At 37.3% G+C, this 21362-nt stretch overlaps 3 protein-coding genes across 6 annotated transcripts in view; 1 reads left to right on the forward strand and 2 right to left on the reverse strand.

Moving 5' to 3' along the window:
* Positions 1-21362, forward strand: part of LOC113501806 (dystrophin-like) — a 357412-nt gene that overhangs the window by 156125 nt on the left and 179925 nt on the right. The gene's annotated exons all lie outside the window — the stretch shown is intronic.
* On the reverse strand, positions 1124-6889 carry LOC113501805 (spidroin-1-like). Of its 2 annotated transcripts, XM_026883064.1 has the most exons (9): positions 6858-6889; positions 6716-6754; positions 6609-6626; positions 5956-6402; positions 5751-5878; positions 5634-5672; positions 5418-5546; positions 1582-5300; positions 1124-1389 (listed from the first exon to the last, which is right to left on the reverse strand). In XM_026883064.1, exons 4-8 carry the CDS (start codon positions 6159-6161, stop codon positions 1609-1611), a joined length of 4194 nt encoding a protein of 1397 aa, XP_026738865.1. In that variant the 5' UTR covers positions 6162-6402; positions 6609-6626; positions 6716-6754; positions 6858-6889; the 3' UTR covers positions 1124-1389; positions 1582-1608. The 2 variants fall into 2 exon arrangements, with proteins under 2 accessions (XP_026738865.1, XP_026738866.1); XM_026883065.1 differs by lacking the exon at positions 6858-6889 and having other exon boundaries at positions 5956-6148; positions 6223-6754.
* LOC113501812 lies at positions 14918-18165 on the reverse strand. The gene is made up of 4 exons (XM_026883081.1): positions 17963-18165; positions 17723-17800; positions 17559-17645; positions 14918-16865 (listed from the first exon to the last, which is right to left on the reverse strand). Exons 1-4 carry the CDS (start codon positions 18033-18035, stop codon positions 16714-16716), a joined length of 390 nt encoding a protein of 129 aa, XP_026738882.1. The 5' UTR covers positions 18036-18165; the 3' UTR covers positions 14918-16713.

Consider the following 21362-nt stretch of genomic DNA (forward strand, 5'->3'; position numbering starts at 1 on the left):
CCACATAATCTTTCATCGCCGTGTTTGTCCACGACTCACCTTGATGTATTAAAGTCATCATTGATCAAAAATGTATCGTTATTTATATTAAAACTTAGTTTTATTTGGTTCGTGAATAGTTAGAGTATTGACTCGGAATACATTTATTCAAATATTTACACAATACAACGTATGGTTAATAAAAAACCATTTGTCCCAGAACTACCTTTCATCGCCATGTCCTAAACATATTTGAGAATATTGCATATTCTAACGTTTTGCGTCGCTCCCGTTTTGCGTTAAACGTTGCATATAAGTAACGTCGAAAGGCTAGACAAGGAACGACGTGTGTACGTGCCTGCGTTTTCGAGCTATAATTAAAAGTATTCAATTTTTTTGGTACTGGACATTTTTTCTTTCATCGCCGTGGATAGGTCTAACTTCTATTTCAATAAGTTTTTAATCTCGATTGAGCATTCAATACAATGCCATTTATATTTAGCTTATTTGTAAAGTGTTCATTACTGTGAATTATTACCAGTTTTTTAGTAAATTGAATTATATCCCTTGATTTTCATCGCCGTGCTCTCATTTCCGTGGTTTCCGTGGACAAAATTTGCTATGGCAATGAAAAAAAATACACGGGAATGAAAAAAATGTCATCGCCGTGCCTTGTAAAACAGTTTCCTTTCATTGCCGTGGCCACGTGTTTCATTTCCGTGACTTATGTTTGTTTCGCCACTAGACAGGAATGTATCTAATTATAGTTATATTATAAAAATAATATCATGTGTGACTGGATTTTTACACATTATATTCTATTATTATTGCGTATAAATTAATAGTATTTATTTTTGTTTCAATGATTAACTTTATCATTTACATATTCTTGTACACTATAATAACATTTCATTGCCATGGACGCCTGTTTCATTGCCGTGCATGCATGTTTCATCGCCGTGGCACGGAATTTTCAATCTTGTATATCTCGTTAGTTTTTTAAGCTATCTGCTAGATATTAAGCAAAACTGCATATCTGATCGAAAACTTGAGAAAACACTATTTTTAATTGTTCTAAAGTTGAAGAATAAAAAATCCACGGAAATGAAGATTTTTTTGGACCTGTTGAAATTCACCCTATACAGTAATGTTGTGGATCCAGTATGGTTTGACAAATCAAATCGAAATAAGCCCTAAGAACGGTAAAACAAGATTCGGATTTTTCCACTGTGGTTTCAAAATAAAAGTTTTATGATTGTTCCCACTAAATGCTTTATTATAGATACATTAATACATAATAATATGATATCATTTGCTCGTCATTTTCTAGATGCTTCATTTTAACCTAAACGTAATCAAGTCCATATTCTTTGCCATGTTTGTAGAGAGATCATTTACATAGGTTCCGATCTGTAACAAAAACATCGTACGAATTAGTAAATAAAACACAAACTGCTGTTCGTTGTGAGTCATAATACGTAATAATACTGTCGTGTATATTACAACACTTGCTAATATTATATGCAAAATAAATAAGAGGTATATTTTGAACACGGTTTTTTTTGTCAGGTTTAAAAGAAAAGGATTGAAATGAATACGTACTCGTATCAAGGCTCTTGGTAGACTTGATCAAGCTCTCATTCTGAGACTGAGCTTGGATTTCTCAATGTTACGCTTCTTCCTCGACTCCAGCGAACTGGTAAGTGGCGCTTCTTCGGATGACTCGTCTGTTGAGCTTGTTCTGGATTCTGATTCCGTATCTACATCTCCACTTCGGATACCAAAACCAGCATGAGCTAATGCAAGAGCCTTTGATGCTCCAAAGCCGCCATAACTACTTGCACTATTTGCTGTAGCTGCGGCGACTGCTGCACTTGCATCATGTCCTCCGTAACCCCTGAAGCCTCCGGAACCTGCTGCTGCTGCGGCAGCAGCTGCTGCACTTGCGTCATGTCCTCCGTAGCCTCCGTACCCTCCGGAACCTGCTGCTGCTGCGGCGGCAGCTGCTGCTGCTGCATTAGCGTTATATGCTCCATAGCCTCCATAATTTCCGGAGCCAGCCGTAGAACCTCCATAACTTCCGGCACCAGCTGCAGCAGCAGCGGCTGCTGCTGCTGCATTAGCGCCTTGGGCTCCATAGCCTCCATAACTTCCGGCTCCAGCTGAGGAACCTCCATAACTTCCGGCACCAGCTGCAGCGGCAGCGGCTGCTGCTGCTGCATTAGCGCCTTGGGCGCCATAGCCTCCATAACTTCCGGATCCAGCGGCGGCGGCGGCAGCTGCTGATGCTGCATTAGAATCTTGAGCGCCATAGCCTCCATAACTTCCGGAACCAGCCGAGGAACCTCCATAACTTCCGGATCCAGCGGCTGCGGCGGCAGCTGCTGCTGCTGCGTTAGCATCTTGAGCGCCATAGCCTCCATAACTTCCGGAACCAGCCGTGGAACCTCCGTAACTTCCGGAACCAGCGGCTGCGGCGGCTGCTGCTGCTGCTGCGTTAGCATCTTGAGCGCCATAGCCTCCATAACTTCCGGAACCAGCCGTGGAACCTCCGTAACTTCCGGAACTAGTGGCTGCGGCGGCAGCTGCTGCTGCTGCGTTAGCATCTTGAGCGCCATAGCCTCCATAACTTCCGGAACCAGCCGTGGACCCTCCATAATTTCCGGAACCAGCGGCTGCGGCGGCAGCTGCTGCTGCTGCGTTAGCATCTTGAGCGCCATAGCCTCCATAACTTCCGGAACCAGCCGTGGAACCTCCGTAACTTCCGGAACCAGCCGCTGCGGCGGCAGCTGCTGCTGCTGCATTAGAATCTTGAGCGCCATAGCCTCCATAACTTCCGGAACCAGCCGTGGAACCTCCATAACTTCCAGAACCAGCGGCGGCGGCGGCAGCTGCTGCTACTGCTGCATTAGTTTCATGGGCTCCGTAGTTTCCATAACTTTCGGAACTAGCTAACGAACCCCCATAGCCTCCAGTACCAGCTGCGGCGGCTGCTAATGCACTAGCTTCATTACTTCCATAACTACCGTAACCTGAGGAACCAGCGGCGGCTCCGGCGGCGGCTTCTGCATTAGCATCGTATCCGCTGTAACCATAGCCTCCAGAGCTACCGGCTTGTGAAGCTGCTGAGACGCCTGCTGCGCTAGAGTCTCCATAACTGCTGGCTCCATTACCGGCTGCTGCAGCTGCGTTTGAGTCACTATATCCTCCGTAACTTCCATAGTTTGAAGCGGAGTTTGCAGCAGCTAAAACATTCGATTCTCCATAGTTGCCATATCCACCATAGTTCCCAGCAGAATTAGCATCAGCTTGAGAAGCCGCATTGTTATCGCTATATCCAGTATAACTACCGTAATTAGAAGCAGCATTACTGGCAGCCTGAGTAGCGGCATTCGCATCGCCATAACTGCCTCCATATCCTGTGTAGCCAGAAGCCGAATTGGCAGCTGCTAGAGCCGCGGCATTGGTGTCACTATAGCCTGCATAACTTGGTGCAGCGTTGATGGCGGCTGATTGTGCAGCAGCATTAGCATCAGCATATCCGCCATAGCTGCCATAACTCGAGACTGAGTTAGCAGTGGCTTGAATAGCAGCATTTGCATCACTGTAGCTACCGTAACTGCCGTAGTTTGAAGGACTATTTGAGACAGATTGAGCATTAGGGGCCACTTGGGCAGCAGCGTTAGCATCACCATATGCGGCATAGTTACCGTAACTGGAAGCTGCATTAACACCCGCTTGAGCGTCAGCACTAGCATCTCCGTAACTACCATATCCAGTATAACCGGTACCCGAGCTGCCCGCAGACTGTCCAGTAGAAGTAGCTCCACCATACGAACTTATCAAAGCTTGAGCTGCAGCATTGGCGTCACTATACCCGCCATATCCAGCGTAACCAGCTCCCGAGTTGCCTGTAGGCTGACCGACTGAATTAGTTACTCCATAACCAGAACTGATCAAAGCTTGAGCAGCAGCATTGGCGTCACTATACCCGCCATATCCAGCATATCCGGCACCCGAGTTGCTTGCAGACTGACCTACTGAATTAGTTCCGCTATAGCCAGAATTGATCAATGCTTGAGCAGCAGCATTGGCATCACTGTAGGTTCCATATCCAGCATTGGCATCGCCGTAGTTGCCATACCCAGCATAACCCGAATTGACTGCAGGCTGGCCAGCGGAAGTAGTTCCACCATAACCAGAACCGATTAAAGCTTGAGCAGCAGCGTTGGCGTCACTATAAGTGCCATATCCAGTATATCCGGTACCTGAGTTTCCTGTAGGCTGTGCAACTGAATTAGTACCTCCATAGCCAGAACCGATTAAAGCTTGAGCAGCAGCGTTGGCGTCACTATAAGTGCCATATCCAGTATATCCGGTACCTGAGTTTACTGTAGGCTGTGCAGCTGAATTAGTACCTCCATAGCCAGAACCGATTAAAGCTTGAGCAGCAGCGTTGGCGTCACTATAAGTGCCATATCCAGCATATCCGGCACCTGAGTTGCCTGCAGACTGTCCAGCAGTATTGGCGTCATTGTAACTACTGTACCCACTATATCCAGAGGCTGCGTTAGCGGCAGCGTTAGCATCGGAATATCCGTTATGACCATTAGCAGCGTTTGCTCCTGCTAGTGCTTCTGTAAGACTATATGCGCCATAACCGGAGTTAGAATTTGTTGCTGCTTGGGCAGCTGCATTGGCTTCTCCGTTATTGCTGTAACCACCATAATTGCCAGTATTTGCTGCTGAGTTTGCATCTGCATAACTGCCATAAGTATAGCTACCGCCATTGGTCTGAGGTCCAGTGTTGGAGCTATAGCTTGCATAGTTAACCGCTGTGTTTGGTGAGTCATTGACACTAGGATAATCTCCATAGCCTATCAGGGGACCATAACCTGAATTGGCAGCTGAATTCGCGGCTGCGTTTCCAGCTGAATTTGCATAGGCCTCAGCGTTGGTGCTCGAGTAGTCTCCTCCATAATTTAGTAATGGACTGATCCCGGAATTCGGTCCTGGATTGGCATTTCCGGCTGAGTTTGATGGAGAATTAATGTTAGCCCAATCAAATCCTCCTGGGTAAAGGCCGTTATAGCTGCTACCTGCATTTGCTGACGATTCAGCTATGGAACTGGAGCCAGTGGGGTATAGTCCTGCGTAGTTGTAAGGTGCGTAGTTTCCGGGTGTATACGAGGGATACGAGCTACCACTGTTGGCAATAGCTGCTGCATTAGATTCACTGTGTCCAACGCCAGTAGGACCGGAACTGGATGAAGCACTTGCTGCGCTCCAACTTGCACTTGGAGATCCGTGGTCAGGAGCAGCTAAAACAAGTGATTATAGATATGATTTTTAGTTTCATTACATTTAAAATCACATAGTACTCAACAACTCTTTGTAGTTTAAAAAGAGTTTATAAAAAAAATAAAAAAAAAACTTACTTAAGCATGTTGAGTCCGGGTGAGATTCAATGTATACGTAGTTGTATTTGACCTTGCAAACGTGTACTTGGCAAGGTTCTCCCGGTGACCGGAATGGTACCAATGGTTGATGGTTTCTGCATTCGGGAGCTAAAAATATTACATAAATATAAGTGTAAATATATAGTCTTGATTTTTTTTACTTTGAAATAAATAATATGTTGATTGATTTCTTACCAACATATAGGATGACAGGTACAGGGTAGTATTTAGTTTCTGAAAATAGTTAAAAAAAATTAGAGCTTATGTACTATTAAATACCTACTTAATATATTTATTTATTTCGATTCTTACCGCCTGGTACTTGAACTGGCACTGGGACTGGCACAATTCTGTCCTTGCCGGGCACTGTGATGTAGTGGTTTACAGCGTACGGCACTACTCCATCCGAGCCGGGCACCTTCTCCGCGACTGGGTATGGCCTGAATAATAATGGCTTCTTAGACTGTAGCCTATCTAGTACAACACAGAATTCCCGACACCGTCTATTAGATCATACCTGTCTACTGGGTATGGGACCGGTATCTTCTTTTCAACTGGCACTGGTACTGGTACAGATGGACCGCGGATGTAGATCTTCTCGGCAGGAACTGGCACAGGCACTGGGACGGGCACAAAGATGTGCTTTCCTGGTATGGGCACCGGTACGGGGTAAGGACGTGGCGGTCCAGGTATAACCATTGGCGGTGGACCTGAAAATTCCATGATCAGTAAATCACGCTGAAATTTCTAAGTGCACTACTATAGGGTAGAATGAAATACTTACAATACGGTATCACCTCTGGTACTGGCGGCTGAGGATGTGGCGCTGGTGGTGCCGGGGGCGGTGGTGGTGAAATAGGCTTGGGCTGCGGCTCGGGCTGAGGGTACACGGGCTCCGGTAGAGGAGGCAGTGGCGGGAAGTGCGGCTGTGGCAGCGGCGCAGGCAGCGGCCCTGGCAATGGTGCTGAGAAAGAAAACAAACATGACTCCCGTTACCTAGAGAACACCTACTTTACCACTAAAAATAACGAAATTGCAACGAAACAGCGTTGTTCTGCAGTTTCAAGGCATTTTGAAACGTCTCCTAAGTAACATTCTAATTCGTCTGTCAATTTCATACATTCAGATAAATTAAGGATTGTTTACTGTGTCGTGAAAAAAAACAGTTACCTGGAGCAGGTTCGGGCTCTGTTAATATAACATTGAAATTAGTATTTCATTTAATTACACTTATAAATGAAAATTAAAATAAAAAAAAGGATTTTTCGATCTAATACCTGGTGCCGGTGGCGGTGATGGTTGTTGGGATACAATTTCTATAGCAATAAAAATAATATTTATTATTTATTATTTTGCATCAATTAATAATATTACGTTTTCATTTAATTGCAATTATAAATGCATTTTTTAAATGTATACCTGGGGCAGGGGGTGGTGGAGGAGGTAGTTCTAAAATAAAAAAAAATAAAAAATGTTAATTATTAGATTGATAAAAATAATTGTTTTTTTATCAGTCAATTGTAGCTTGGATAAATAAAATCATTGAAATTGACATAAAAAAATCTCCAATGATAAAATCTTAATTTATAATTAAAATGTTTGTTTCTAGAAAATTTGTAAATCACAATTTTAACTTGTATGCCAATTATACCTGGTGCCGGTGTAGTCGGTGGAGGTGGTATTTCTATATCAATAAAAAATATTATTTTAATGTTTCTATACCTTAGAAATATGCTATAATATCCCCGTATAGGGCAAATACACAAAGATAGAAACGAGCATTGGTCATTAGTGTAGTACGAGTATATTGGCGATCCCCTAATATCGTTTTAATTCATTTTAAGTTTAATGTTTGTTGATTAATGATATTAGCAAAGGAATTAATAAAAAAATGATTTTGTTTCTACCTGGCGCCGGTGGCAGTTGTTCCGGTGCTAAATAAAAAAACATTAAAAAAAACTATACTTAACTTCATAAAAAAATCAAGAATTTCAATCTTTGAATATTTCAAATAATGATTGTCGAATAGATGAATTTCATTATGAATTTTTCATTTAATATCACGTATAAAGATAATTAAATGTGTACCTGGCACAGGCGGTGGAGGTTGCGGTGCTGAGATAAATAAAATTATATCATTAATTAATGCAGAATAATTTAAAACTGTAACAATTAATACCATGAATGTAATCTGAGAATACGTAAACTTTAAAATTCAACGGTGATTGGTATAGAAATGTACGTGTTTCATTTAATGATACAAATATGCGTTAAATATGTACCTGGTGCCGGTGGTGGTGGTGGCTGTGATTGTGGTGCTATTATATAAATATATTGTTAATTAATTTGAATAAAATGAACCTTTGTTAACTAGTATATTTCTCACATCTCGACCGTAAGTTTAAGTTTAATTTAAAGAAAAAGCGAATGTTCATTTAATACCAAATACAAATGTATTAATGTAAGATATTTTTATATACCTGGCGCCGGTGGTGGTGGTGTTTCTATTTCGATATAAACATACATAAATAGGAATATTTGTGTGACAGTAAACAAACGTATTATAACAAAACTGCGAAAGTCTTGATTATTATTAATTTTCTAACAATGCTATTTCTTTTAAACAAAATGATTCACAAATAAATTATCTTCAACTTAATTATTTTAGTCATTTTTCATATAAATTCATATACGTAATTAAATATACCTGGCGCCGGCGGTGGTGGTTGCGGTACTAAAATAAATATAAATAGTAAGAATTATAACTACTACTATTTCAAACATTATCTAAATGTTGTTTATAATTTTGAAGTATTCATTTGATTTGGAAGTTTTTTTATTTAAAGTCAAGTATAAGTAGTTGGATGTGTACCTGGTGCCGGTGGTGGGGGCGGTTGTGATTGTGGTGCTAAAGTGGTAGATGTAATGATTTCTTAATTGAATTATAATGTAATGATTATAGAAACATTTACTACTGTATGCGATTCTCAAAATCATTAACGTCAAAAATATTATAATAAATCCAGTATTGTTAATAAAACGGAAAATATACCTGGCGCTGGTGGTGGTGGTGGTATTTCTAATTTGGTAAAAACAATTAAAAATATGAATATTTGTCCAACAAAAATCAATAAAATTGTGAGATAAACCTCTTATGAAATCTATTATAATATGGATACAGTCAACCTTTAAAAACTTAGTAAAATGTGTACCTGGCGCTGGTGTTGTCGGTGGTGGTGGGATTTCTATTTAAATGAAAATAATATGGATAAGAATATTTGCATAACAGTTTATGTCAGTAATATTTCAATTTTTATGAAGTATACTTTAGTAAATGTGTACCTGGCGCCGGTGGTGGTGGTGGCGGGATCTCTGTTTTAATTAAATAAATAATAAATTAATATGGCTTAATATGCAAATACCTTAATAAATATTATTTTTCACTTCTTTGTTAGTTTGTTTTATTATCCGATTTTTGCAAACAAATTATGTCCACTTATTTAAATTATGATTAAAATTTAATACGCTGTGTAATAAGTGTATTAATTATTTAATTTTTTACCTGGTGCCGGTGGTAGGGGTTGTTGTTGTGGTGCTAAGAATAATATAAATGTATATTTTAATTATTATTCAAACCCTTTTAGCAATTAATTGAAAATTTCGCAACTTAGTAATAAGATTATAAAATGCTGGCATTGTTCATTTAAATTCACGTTAGTAATTAAGTTAATGTGTACCTGGCGCTGGTGGTGGTGGGATTTCTGTTTGGATTAAAAATAATACAATTATGAATAAATATATGCTATGAATATCCCACATATGAAAAAAGTAATGGCATTTGATAATTTACAATTAAAAATTCAATAGATACCTGGCACTGGCGGTGGTGGTGGTGGATATTCTATTAAAATATAAAATTTATGCATTTTAATATTAGACTTAATGTGAAGAATAACTAACAAAGTATATAAAACATTTTACTGTAAATTAGTGTAACTTAATGAGCACTTGCTTTTTAATTTATTGCAGTTGCAGTATTACTTAATAATTAGATGTGTACCTGGTGGTGGTGATTGTGGTGGAGGTGGAGGATTCTCTATTTCGATAAAAAAAGATACAAATAATCTCGCGAATCATAAATCTATTTCATTGCACTGACTAAATAAATGTGTGTGTACCTGGTGCTGGAGGTGGTGGTATTGGTGGTTGTGGTGGGGGTGGTGGAGGATTCTCTATTTTAATAAAATAAAATATTATGAATTCTGTACAAATTTCATTCCAATTATACTAATAAATAAGTTTCTGTAAATGTGTACCTGGCACCGGCGGCGGTGGTATTGGTGATAGTGGTGGTGGTGGTGGTGGGGGATTTTCTAAATTAGAAAAGTATAATTGAACAATATATCTGAAATTGTGAAGTATTTCAATGCCTCATAGGACATTAATAGAGCGAGACTCAGTTGTTATTCTAGGTACCTGGTGCTGGAGGTGGTGGTAGTGGTGGTTGAGGTGGGGGTGGTGGTGGGGGAACACCTATATTGATAAACGCAAATATTTAGATAAAATTCTTCTAAAAATAAGAAATAATTATTACTATGTATTTCAATTTTGTAATTACTTGAGTAAATTGTGTAAACTTTGTTAAAGTATAGGTACCTGGCACGGGGGGTGGTGGTGGTGATTGTGGTGGGGGCGGTATCGGTGGTGGATTCTCTATATTGACCAAATTTATATTTTTATCAGTAAATATTACAAATGTGGTATAATTTTGGTTCCCACTTCATTTGATATATTATTTAGATTATTAGATAGTGTGTCTGTTATGCGTACCTGGCGCTGGAGGTAGTGGCAGTGGTGGTTGTAGAGGGGGTGGTGGTGGAGGATACTCTATGTTGTTAAACAGACATTTTGATTTTATTTTAAATCTTCTGAATTATCTGCGATAATATTTCACCAAAAAATATAATTTCTCTTTCATTTTAAATTTATTAAGAAATCAGTAGTAGTGACTTTGCTACTGTGTACCTGGCGCTGGAGGTGGTGGCAGTGGTGATTGTGGTGGAGGTGGTGGTAGAGGATACTCTACGTCGTTAAAAACAAACGTTATTATTAGAATTAATATACTATGCTATAATGTTTTATCTCGGATAGTAGGTTAAGTTTGTTTATATTAGGTTGGTAGTAATTTTGCTACTGTGTACCTGGTGGTGGCAGTGGTGGCAGTGGTGGTTGTGATGGTGGTGGTGGCGGGGGATTCTCTATATTGACAAAAAGGAATCTCTAATGAATATCTCTCTAAAATGTAATATCTTTATGCATATTTTATGCGTGAATGGAAATAAATTGCAATGTGATTAGAAATGTCTACCTGGCACTAGCGGTTGTGGCAGTAGCCGGTGTGATGGGAGTGGTGGTGGAGGATACTCTAAATTGTTAAAAGCAACAATGTGATACATTTATTTTAAATGTAGGTACTGAAATATATCCTATCATATTTTATCGACAAAAATAATTTCCCTGACATTTTAAATTTAGTAGGAAATCAGTGGCAGTAACTTTCCAGTGTGTACCTGGTGGTGGCAGTGGTGGTTGTGGTGGAGGTGGTGGTGGGGAGTACTCTATATTAAAAAAAAAAATAATGAATATCACTCCCAAACGTGATTGTGTTTATCCGTATTCTATGTATCATCGGAAATAAATCGCAGAGTGATTAGAAATGTGTACCTGGTACTGGTGGTAGTGGTGGTTGTGGTGGGGGCGGTGGTAGAGGATACTCTATATTGTTAAAAACAAACATTATTATTAGAATTATATGCTATAATATTTTATCTACAAAAATAATTTCCCTTTCATATTTAATTTAGTAGAAAATCAGTGGTAGTGACTTTGGAGTGTGTACCTGGTGGTGGCAGTGGTGGTTGTGGTGGTGGTGGGGAGTACTCTATATTAAAAAAAATATTTTAATGAATATCACTCCCAAACGTGATTGTGTTTATCCATATTCTATGTATCATCGGAAATAAATCGCAGAGTGATTAGAAATGTGTACCTGGTACTGGTGGTAGTGGTGGTTGTGGTGGGGGTGGTGGTAGAGGATACTCTATATTATTAAAAACAAACATTATTATGAGAATTATATGCTATAATATTTTATCAACAAAAATAATTTCCCTTTCATTTTGAATTTAGTAGAAAATCAGTGGTAGTGACTTTGGAGTGTGTACCTGGTGGTGGCAGTGGTGGTTGTGGTGGTGGTGGAGGGTTCTCTATATTTACAAAATGAATTTTATGAATATCTCTCTCAAACGTGATAGGTTTATCCGTATTTTATGTATCATCGGAAATAAATCGCAAAGTGATTAGAAATGTGTACCTGGTACTGGTGGTAGTGGTGGTTGTGGTGGGGGTGGTGGTAGGGGATACTCTATTGTGTTAAACAAACATTATTATTAGAATTATATGCTATAATATTTTATCTACAAAAATAATTTCCCTTTCATATTTAATTTAGTAGAAAATCAGTGGTAGTGACTTTGGAGTGTGTACCTGGTGGTGGCAGTGGTGGTTGTGGTGGTGGTGGTGGAGGGTTCTCTATATTTTCAAAATGAATTTTATGAATATCTCTCTCAAACGTGATAGGTTTATCCGTATTTTATGTATCATCGGAAATAAATCGCAAAGTGATTAGAAATATGTACCTGGTACTGGTGGTAGTGGTGGTTGTGGTGGGGGTGGTGGTAGAGGATACTCTATGTTGTTAAAAACAAACATTATTATTAGAATTATATGCTATAATATTTTATCAATAAATAGTATTTCCATTTCATTTTAAATTATTATTAAATCAGTGGTAGTGACTTAGCTATTGTGTACCTGGTGGTGGCAGTGGTGGTTGTTGTGGTGGTGGTGGTGGGGGGATTTCTATATTTAAAAAATGAATTTTGATGAATATCTATCTAAAATGTGATATCTTTATAAATATTTCATGTATCATCGGAAACAAATCGCAAAGTGTTTAGAAATGTGTACCTGGCACTGGTGGTAGTGGTGGTTGTGGTGGGGGTGGTGGTAGAGGATACTCTATGTTGTTAAAAACAAACATTTTGATGAGTTTATTTTAAATGTACGTAGGCTATAATATTTTATCAACGAATTGAATTTTCATGGCATTTTAAATTTATTACTAAATCAATGACTTTACTACTAGGTATGTACCTGGTGGTGGCAGTGATGGTTGGGGTAGAGGATTTTCTATATTAAAAAAAATATATACTCTGCTGATATTTTTCAATTTTCACGTAAATATTTTAACTGTATTTTTAGTGAGATTAAATTATATTATAGATTAATCATTCTTTTCATAATAATGTACCTGGTGCGGGAGGCGGTGGTGGAGGAATTTCTAAATTGACAAAATTATTGATTTAATGCATGTGTTAAATGATACTTTTATAATGTATTTTATATGCAAATTGAATTAATTGCAAGTGGTTTAATTAATGTGTACCTGGTGGTGGTGGCGGCGGTAACTGTAGTGGGGGTGGTGGTGGTGGATTCTCTATTTAGACGAATAAGATTTGTGAATATATTATTGCACCAATGTGATTTTACAAACGTTTTCTATATTACTTGATATTTTATTGAAATTGACTCTGAATAAGTGTACCTGGCGCCGGTGGTGGTGGTAGTGGTGGTTGTGGTGGAGGTGGTATTGGACTCTCTATATTAAATAATTAAATGTTGCATTGACTATGTTATTAGTAATAAAAATGTTGTTTTTTTTTAAAATTCTGTAGAATATTTAATTGAAAATTTAGTATTGTAGTAATGCTAGCAAATATATGTATACCTGGCGCTGGAGGTGGTGGTGGTGGTGGGATTTCTGTTTTGATAAAGAAATGTTAATAAATAATAGCTTGTGTATATGCAAAATACTACAAGTATTACAAATAAAATCAAATTTAACATAGAATGTAAATAATAATACCTGGCACTGGTGGTGGCGGTGGATATTCTATTATAATAAAGAAAATATAAGTATTATTATCAGTTCTGGTAAAAAAAAAATGAAAAATAATTCAGTTACGTGAAGTCTAAATATGTACCTGGTGGTGGTAGTGGTGGTTGTGGTTGCTCTGGTTTAACAAGAAAAAATAAAATTGTTTAAGTATTGTATATGAATTCCTTTTTTCATTTTAGCGTCATAATTTGGAGAAAATACAAAAAAAAATATTAAAATATTTTTGTACCTGGCGCCGGAGGAGGAGGTGGTAGAGGTTGTGGTTGGATTTCTATTATAATAAAATGATAATTTGTTAATGATCCATAAGAGTATTAAAATTGCACGTCAAATGTATTAAAATTATTTCTACTAAAACACTCAGCATTTCATTTGACACGTTACTAGAGGAAAAAATGCGCTTTAAAATGTCAAATTAAGTATTTGTTTTATTTAAATGAATACCTGGTGGTGGTGGTGGGGGTGATTGAGGAGGTGGTGGAACTGTTACGATGATAAAAATAGCAATTTATTATTGTATAGTTATTTTAGAAGGTTTTTACCAATTGTTAACGATTTGTAAATTATGTGATATGTACCTGGTGCCGGTGGTGATGGTGGTATTGGTACCGGTTGAACTTCTATGATAATAATTAATATGAATGTTAAAATACCGGATAATTTTTAAAGGAAAACGTATATTATTTTATAATTATAAATGTTAACGATTTAAATGATTTGATACCTGGCGGCGGTGGCAGTGGCGGTGGTATTTCTATAGTGATCAAAATGTTGATATCTTTAGCAATATACATAATGTACAAGGTTATAATGTAGGAGGTATAGGTTCAATTAGAAGTCCTATCAAAAATAATCGTTTTGTGTCTTAAAAGTCTATCGTTCGATACACAAAATTATTTTCGTCACAGCGTTGTAAGAAAAAATACCAAGTTTTGGTACGCACTAATTTTCTTAAATATAGTTTCAAAGCCATCCATATTGACCATTATACTAGTAATTATGGTTATATTTAAAATTCACATACCTGGCAATGGCGGCAACGGTATCGGTATTGGCCCGACCACTGTCAACAAAAACAAAACATGACTAAATATTTTACACACTTAACTAACTAAAACTAATGGATACAACTTAGAAGAAGATTTAAATCTTAAAGAAACTCAGAGGTTAGTTCCTCACAAATCATCACTACGGTTATTCCTCGTATTTATTCAAATAAATTGTGGGTCCCGGCTGTTATTCATACATCTTTGACAGTCGTTACAGGTAGTCAGAAGCTTGAAAAAGTCTGACAGCCAGTCTAACCAAGGGGTGTCGTGTTGCCCAGGTAACTGGGTTGAGGAGGTCAGATAGGCAGTCGCTCCTTGTAAAACAGAGGTACTCAGCTGAAACCGTTCGGACTGGTAGCCGACCCCAACATAGTTGGGAAAAGGCTAGGCCGATGATGAAGTAACAAGCAGATTAATGTGAATTGTTATTTTTTTGTCTTACCGGGTTGAGGAGGCAACGGAGGTAATGGAGGTAACGGAGGTAACGGAGGTAGAGGTTCTGTGAAAATAATGCGGACAAAAATAATACGTGTCAATGACCCTTCAAGTCCAAAGACCAAAACCCAAAAGCAATGGCATAAGAAACAAAAGCGAAAGATGAAAAGGCATTTAGTGCCAAGAAAAACAAAACTAGTGAAACTCAGCTGACGTTACGATATTTGACAAAATATATATGGATGAAGACAATTGAAATCGGCATAAGATAAAGCCATTAGATGTAACTTAAAAAGCACACCACGTATTTATCCTACCCAATCCCATACAAATCAAAAACTACATTGTTTAAAAGCTAGGAAGAAAATCCTAATAAAATTCAAAGTACCTGGTTGTGGCAATGGAGGTAGTATCGGAAGAGATTCTGCAAAAAAAATGTCATCATTTCAATACATTGGTAAAAAACAAAGGGAAGATGTGTCCAAGGAATAGTGCAAACCAAAAAGGACAAAGAAAACAACAAACACATAAGCTATTGTAAATTGACTGTTACCTGGTGGTGGCGGAAGAGGAGGCAGTTTTATTTGTGGAACTAAATGTAAACCGAAAGATTTATATTAATAAACCAATATAACAAGAATTTTTAATTAGTACTATTCACTCCATAATAAACTCATTAAATTCTATTCAGTAGATAATTCTTTATAGGGCCTATTACATATTTTAATCTCAATTATCCGTGACAACTCCACAGAATTTGAGGATTTTTGTATTCTACAAATAAATAAAATAGAGTCACTAGATAGTTCCATGTACCTGGCTCCGGAAGTGGTAACGGCGGCAGAGGTTGCGGTAGCGGCTGTAACGGAGGTAGTGGGGGTAGCGGGGGTAACGGCAGAGGTAACGGTTGCGGTAACGGCGGTGACGGAAGAGGCTCTGAAACATAAGCTTCATTTGTGACCTAGCCGTTGAACTGAAAAATACAGATTTAGGCATCATATTATTTAGTTTAAAATTTCAAAATGTTCCATTTTAACTTAGATTATATATCTAAACCAAGGTGATTTCTTTAAGATTTGGAATAACTCAATTTGATGTATAGACAGAACACTACGACAACCTAATAAACGTGTATTATACGATACAATTTACTTTACCTGGTGGACTCTCTGGAGCTATCAATTCAATAACATTTATTTAAAATTTTCGGTAATTTATTATTCATGAAATGGAAGTGACTTGACTTACGAAGAAAGCGCAAAAACAATTAAAGTTTGAGAAAAGATATATGAAACATATTTAACGTGCAAAAATTTACCACTAACCAGGGCTTTCGGGTGGTTTCTCTATATTAAGAACTGCGAAAAATCAAAACCAATACAAACAATTTGTAATTCAAGTATCACATTACACCCCTAAAATCTAAAAATGAGAAAAGTTTTGAAAGTATACACCAAAAACAGGCATAAGAAACCATATCAATCGTAAGAAAAATGAAGGTATCATCCTCGTAGAGAGATAGAGCCGTAAAGGAAAAGGCAACGAAAACGGACCTAAACAAGAGAGAACTTCAAAACTGACAAATAAGGTTGAATGGCATGAAGCCTAGAATCAGGACACAACGAAGACTGAAGAAGATGAAACAACAGAGGGCCCTGGATAAAACAAAACTTACTTGGTAGATTAGGTAAAATTACAGGACGATGTTCCTCTGTGGAAAATTCTAGCATTAAGCATCTTATTTCTAAGTGACCATTAGGTGCCTAATAAGTTATCGAAAGCTGCTCTTACGTGGACAACCAGTGCATGGTGCACATTTGGAGTAGAGGCGTCCCACGGAAGTGAAACAGGCGCACACGTAACAGATGTCGCCTCTCTTCTCGTAGTACATGTCACCCTCCGCGTGACATTTGTGAGTTGGGTCTGTTGAAATGGAAAATATAATTATTAGTTTAGAAGAAAAAAATGCGGGATAATAAAATAAAAAAAATATTCGTTAGGTTACGAACGATTTCAAAACCATATATCATTAGAACCTTCTCTCATGTCGCACATTTTTCTTGATACAGTAGTAAGGTTTTTAAAATTGATAATCTCTTGTGTTGTCTGTACCATAATCGGAATTTGCGTTTATTATCATACAATGTTAAAGTATAATTAATAATATAAAAGTTTTTTTTTCTGTTATTCAGTATCTTTAAAATGTATCTAGCTGGAATTCTTGCCGAATCTTAGAAAATCTATTTCTATACTAATAGATAACGCTGTAGAGTTTGTTTGTTTATTTGAACGCGCTAATCTCAGGAACTACTGGTTCAAATTGAAAAAATATAATAAATATAAATTTTGTGTTGTATAGACCTTTCACCGAGGAAGGTTTTAAGCTATATACCATCACACTGCGACTAATAGGAGCGAAGATACAATCAAAAATGTGAAAAAAAAACAGGGAAAGTTATTCATCTTCGAGGGCTTCCGTTCAAAAATGCTAACTTATATCTTCTAACCACGCGGACGAAGTGGCGGGCAACAGCTAGTTATAATTATATTTTAGATTAGTAGTAGATACAGTTTTAAAAAGCTAAATTCTTGATATAAAAACTTTACTTTGCTTACCTGGTGAGAAGTTGATAAGATCTTCAGGGTTGAACATACGGGCCTCATCAGATTCGGAATCTTCTGGACTCAGGTCGAAAGATTCATCTGCGGATTAATTGAGAGATTTAAAAACATGCAGTTATATAAATAATGCAATTGTTTGAAGCATTTTACGTTTTTACCTGATTCTTGTGATGTTGATATGAGTAAATGTGCTCCTGAACGAATCTCGGAGCTCACTGTTTCGGATTGTGATTCAGCTGAAGAAAATTACTATTATGATGATTTAGGTCTTAAAATAACTAATAGATAGAAGTTGTGGTGGATTTTAACATTCGCATTGTGAAAAATGCTAAAACACGTGAATGTCGCCTAAAATAGTTGAACTTAAACTATCCATGACCGGTTTATAAAGGACTCACCACTTTCGGGTCTGGCTGTGACCCCCACAGCCAAAACGAAGAGAAGCCATAGGCTCCTCTTGATCTTCCCCATCGCACTTGGACCCTAGCTGAACTATGGACCCAACAGTGAGTTGCGCCCAACTCACCGAAGATACTTGCCATCAACGCTCCAACTATTTATACCTTCCGCCTTAACGCATTGATACGTATGGCCAATCGATTTGATTATTAAAATCACTATAATATATATTTTAATCTCATTTTTAATATATTTAAATGAACCGTAAATATATGGCTGGTAATTAATTTTTTATTATACCTTCCTTCATATTACAGAAAAGTAAGGTATTTTTGTCATCGTGGCTAGGTCACGCTTCTGAACTATTTCACTATTACAATTATTCTGCTTCACTCCTTATTTTATATTTTTAGTGCAATCGTAAAGAGTTTTATTTTTACTATACGATATATCTTGCCATGTCATCACGGCTATACTACGTCATAACTTGAATCGCGAGTCACTCAGATAAGCTTATTTAAAATTATATAAAAGTGCCCTTATCTATCTTCCTAACTATAAACCAATATTTAAAATTCATTTACTGTTGGTATATTTTAAAGTTATTTTCCTGTGAACTCTTCTAACCCCTCTACTTAAAAGTTACGGTCTATAATCGAATGAACTTACCTCTTGGGAACGCCAATCAAGTCCCATTTTAAAAACAAATTGAAGCTAACACAATTCCATCAGAACAGTATTTAACACCATAATGACATAAAATTACATTTAAAATGTCTGAAAAACAAGAGCAACAATCGGGAGGCTTCGCCACAATGGGGCGGGCGGCCGGAAGTTGGGCGGGAGCCACCGGAACAGGAAGTGCGACCCACTAATGACGCGCCGTGGCGCCATCTACGTGCAAGCCTGCGTGAGCTGCTACCATTGTTGTTGTAATTAAATTCTCCGAATATGTTGTTTGTGGTTAAATAAAATAATATTGTCTAGGAAGCCTTCACAGTGTAATTGCTTTTCCAACAACTTATTTTATTAAACATTAAGAAATCAATCTTCAATGGTCTTGACGAAATTATTGACGTCATTTTCTAACACGTCAATCAAAACAAATTACATTTCACACAAATCTTACCTGATTTTTACAAAATAAATCATTTGACACAAAAGACATTTCTCTATGGAATAAATAAACCTGGAATCATCGTATTCCAATGGAAATGCGAAAATAGAATATAGAAAAATCCCGTTGAAAACGAATCAGTCCCATTTGGCGGGAACATGATTGATTAAAAGAAAGATGGCGGACTGGTATTGACAGCTGACGTCACATTCCCGTATACGTTAGTTTTGAGAGTAAAATATGTAGGTCCTTTTATGAATGTTGACATATTATTTTTATTTCTGAATCTTTATTTAGTATATAATAGGAATTACATTTATGGCGTTTATTTTAATCATCACGAAAGAAGATAGCAATATACTTTTTGTTACAATGTAACAAGTTATATTATAATTTAGTAATTTTCCATCTTATTCACAATAAGGTTTAAACCTGCAAAATAATCATCTTTAGAAATGTGCTAGATTTTTCTTACCATTTTTCTTCTTAAACACAGCTTCTCCTTAAATCCTAATACTTTATTTGTATAGGATACTTACATATCATTACACAAGTTATCTGAATTACTGATTAAAAGGATTCTCCGGGATTTTTTCCTTTGGCGAAGTTTTCTCAAACTAGTTGCTAACTGGGGCGGCTTCTGTGAAAAAGGAATTCAGATTTTTATCAACAATTTTATTGATTTTTACCTTTTTCAAAGGGATCGCTACGGAATTTGTAACGAGGTTCTATATTATCCTCTGGATTCGTGTTTTAAGGATTATTGGAGAGTAGTATTGTAATATTATAATGACTATTTTTTTATGTATTCTTCGAGTTATTTAAGGAACATAACTTTACTTGTAAAATCTTATTCAACTTTATTTATGGATCCGTATGTTCATCTTTTTGTAACTAACCCCGAGTGTCGACGGTTTTTGTTATTTATACTTATTTTGCTCTTTCCTTGTTACAGGTAAGATAAATGCCAGAATAGTTAGAACAACACAACGCTCCCAAAGAAAGGAAATCATGAGGTATGCAAAATAAAAACGAAATCCAATTATACAAAGAAATTCGTACAAAACTCCAATCAAATTATAAATGACATTACCAGGTCTTACATACTCAACTCTCGTATCCCGGTGGAAGCAGTTTCTAGAGCAAACAGGTGCCTTATATTAAAATCCTTTAATATAGAAAAGTTGTCGATGTGCATGTGAGACAATGCGATACATTTACGTAATGGTATCTCGCTCACACCATGGTAGAGGTCCTGTAAGAGTTCGTGGTACAGGCACTGATCAGATCCACATGCAATTAAAACTTTGCTCTTTGCTTGGTCGAGCTGTTGAGTCTCAGCTAAGCGGTAACCTATGAAATGTGGTCAGTTTCGTTTAGAAATACTGAAAATATTTTCAACTTAATTATTGCGTTTAAACAAATTGAAATAGTTAACCAGTAGTTTGACGTGATATTTTTCTTGACTAATATAAGGTGTTTTTTTAAGTAATTATTTGCTTTGCTTTTGATTTTATTTTATAATTAGAGCTTAATTCATACCATTGTTTGAAAAAGAAGTGCTTGAACCTAACATAATTAATTTCACCAATTTCCCAAATTAGGTTAATCTCCTCAATTCACAATATTTTTTTAGCCACTAATTTTGGCATCACATCTTATATCAAAGATATATTATCAACTAACCTTCTGCTTGTTATACCTGTATCCCCGTCCTTTTAAAGCACCGGGTTTTTGCTCTTTAAGTTACCCCGTGCACAAGAAGAAGCCGGTTAAAAACATCCACGCATCTAACGCCCAGCCATCCTCGGTAAAAGAGCAATGATCGGAAAGTTTCCAGTTTAAAATACCAAACTACACATGTGTGGCGCCATCTGGTGGCGCCATAATGGAAACTGCCAGAGTTAGCGAACGTCGGGGGTTGGGAAACGCATTGCCTTCTCGTGTGTATGTCTGATCGTGGAATTATACTGAGTTTTGTAGGTTTGCGCTTCTATTGCAATTTTGTGATGACAGGCAAGGGTTTTTTATACCTTATAAGTTAAACCGACAGTACGTAAACATGAATAACATATCCCTTGCGAAGAGAATCCTTCAAGGAAAAAAATAAATATCTGACCTATATATATATAGTCCTCCTTATCGTTTTCGATAACGGCGACCATTGGCAATTCACCTCCTAGCGTGAGCCCTGATGTGACTGGCTAGACCGAGTTTGGATCTAAACACTCGGTCGCAAGCGCTGCAGTAAAGTTGACCCGCAGAATTGAGAGAATATCTGA

Source organism: Trichoplusia ni, chromosome 16 (assembly GCF_003590095.1).
Source record: "Trichoplusia ni isolate ovarian cell line Hi5 chromosome 16, tn1, whole genome shotgun sequence".
In the NCBI taxonomy this organism is placed as follows: domain Eukaryota; kingdom Metazoa; phylum Arthropoda; class Insecta; order Lepidoptera; family Noctuidae; genus Trichoplusia; species Trichoplusia ni.